The 2,681-nt window shown below is 33.0% G+C and overlaps 1 protein-coding gene across 1 annotated transcript; it reads left to right on the top strand.

Moving 5' to 3' along the window:
* The first annotated feature begins 227 nt into the window (after nt 1–227).
* LOC128182400 (uncharacterized) lies at nt 228–2,211 on the top strand. The gene is made up of 3 exons (XM_052851014.1): nt 228–1,097; nt 1,251–1,392; nt 1,568–2,211. The coding sequence occupies exons 1-3, from the start codon at nt 255–257 to the stop codon at nt 2,056–2,058; spliced, it is 1,476 nt and encodes a 491-aa protein (XP_052706974.1). The 5' UTR covers nt 228–254; the 3' UTR covers nt 2,059–2,211.
* The last annotated feature ends 470 nt before the right edge of the window (nt 2,212–2,681 follow it).

Here is a 2,681-nt window from a genome sequence, read left to right as displayed (position 1 = left end):
CCATGCCTTTTTGCGCAGTTGTGTTTTTACTCATAGTCTTGCCATTTATTATATGTATGTATACATGTTCTAATGAAAATGAAATATTTTATCAATGTCTACATTGGTTTATCTTATCAAAATATCTTCCTTTTTAACCCTCCTTCATTGTTCACAAGTAAATATGTATAACAAAGTATATTTATTTACATTATTTTTAGGTTTTATTCATTTATAAAATAGAGGATGTTTTAAAACAGAAGCTAGCTTTGCTAATGTTTAATAAACAATTTGATGAGGAATATTTTTTTCTGAAACCAAAACAAATTGACTGTTTAAAGGCAATTCAGGAAAAAGACACAGTGGCAATCCTTCCAACAGGATATGGCAAATCCCTAATATTTGAGCTACTTCCACATTTTTCGAAGTGTGTTTGTGATAACAAATCTATTGTCATTATCATTGCACCTCTAAATGCTATAATTGAACAAGAATTGAGCAAATTAGGTTCATATGTCTGTCAGGTTTTAAAAACTGAACCTGTGAAGTTTACTGGTATTACTCATTTCATTGGACACCCAGAGGATATCCTGTTTCATGCTGAAAGTTTGGGCAGAATTGGAAAAACAGTTGGAAAAGTTTTTGTGGTTGTCGACGAGTCCCATTGTATTTTGGACTGGGGAGAAGACTTTAGACCTGACTTTAGACTTATATGTGAGCTAAGGCCTCATCTTCCTAAGGGAATGAAGATGCTTGCAATAACAGCAACAGCAAGTAAGCATTCACAAAAAGAAATTGCAAGTCTGCTAGGAATGAAGGACTACAACGAATTAAATACAACCCCTGTACTAAATGACAATGTAAAACTCGCTGTCCAAGAAAGGATTCCATCTACAGGTGGGTGCAATACAGTGCAGGAGGCTTACAATTTTGTGTTCAAACCACTGTTGCTTCAACTGTATTCTGAAGAGGAGGATTTTCCCTTAACAGTGGTTTACTGCAAACTTCAGTGGTGTGGATGTGCAATAGAACTTGCGAAAAGACTCTTAGGTCCAGTCTACAGATCAAGCTGTGCAAATGCAAGAGTAGTGCAGTATCATGCCAAGCAGCCACATGATGTAAGTATATTCACATAATTCATACATGCATTTATATACATGTACATTCAAGTATATCATCATTAACACCTGTTTACAGTTTTAGATTTTAAATACTACAGAATATAATCTAATTTTTTAAATTCATATGATTAATATCCTCAACATTTTCAGCTTAACACATCAATAGTTAATACACTATCCAAAAGTGATTCACCCATTAGACTAGTATTTGCAACAATTGCACTAGGAATGGGTTGTGATCTTAGACACATCAAAAGAATCATACATGCAGGCCCGCCCAGTTCACTTGAAGGTATACATTAAATTTAAGGATCATGATATTGTAATATTAATCATCTTTTGAATGATAACAAACACAGTATTCAAATTCAAATTAATTTTATGCAATAAAAATGTGATTATTACATCATAAAAAAATTATAATTCAACACACATGACACAGAAACTTTATCTATGTGGTTTAACAGTTTACACACAAGAAGTCGGCCGTGCTTGGAGGGATGGCTCGAAAGCAGAAGCAATTCTCTGTTATAATGGAACAGATCTTGCTCAACGACATGTTGACAGATCTGTGAAAGAATACTGCAAAGAAAGAAAATCCTGCAGGAGAGCATTTATCTCATCCTACTTTGATTCTACGGTGTCAGTTCCAGACCAGGATTGCTGCGATGTTTGTGATACTTCGAATTCCTGTTCACAAGTCTTAAAGTCTAGAGATGATTTGAAAATACCAACACTAACCAAAAGACAGCAACTGTTCGACATTTTAAATGCCTATAGGTTAAGTGACATGTCAGGGGATTGTCAAAATCATTTGAATGAACATGTTATTCATATCATCACTGATACATTTGAATATGTTGAAACAGTTGAACAGATTTCAAAGTATTTCAAGCAACCAGAAAACATTGCTCAATCAGTTCATGCTATTAAAAGTCACGTATTGTCTATGTTATAAAACTTATCATCTAAATGTATGATTCGCTTCTAATAAAAAGGATAAATGATTTTATCGTCTCTAAGTTTGGTCCAAACTGGAACAACATATAAATGTACCATATGTACGGTTTAGATTGATTAAAGAAAATAATCATTACAAGTGAAATCTGCTATTCTACCAAATTTCAACAAATTCTACTCAATATATGTACTTAAGAAAACAAGGAATATAAAAAAAAAATCTTCAAAGATAAGAGCTCACACATAAACAGAACTGAAAGTAAAAAATGTTATTGATTTCTTAACAAGTCTATATTCCCTTCATCACAAAGAAGGTACATTTTCCGTTGACTTCATTGAGAGAAAAAGCAAAAAATTACATTGTTTGCTTGCTATTTAAATTTAAATTTAGTTAACATGAAGGTACATGTACATATAAATGTCAACTCTTGTATGTAATCAAACACATACATGTTAAAGCGTAAATTGAACTGCTAAACAACTTGAATTCATTTCCCAGATTAAAACTGCATTTTTGTCTTGTGATGATTTATCCAGGCTACGTAGCCCTCTTCATTTAATGTACTGTGTGTCGGTGCCATTATGGTGGAAAACTGATCATAACATCTGCCAATCTGGCTG

The sequence above is a fragment of the Crassostrea angulata genome, chromosome 4 (genome assembly GCF_025612915.1).
Source record: "Crassostrea angulata isolate pt1a10 chromosome 4, ASM2561291v2, whole genome shotgun sequence".
Classification (NCBI taxonomy): Eukaryota; Metazoa; Mollusca; class Bivalvia; order Ostreida; family Ostreidae; genus Magallana; species Magallana angulata.
This window is presented reverse-complemented; position numbering and strand designations above follow the sequence as displayed.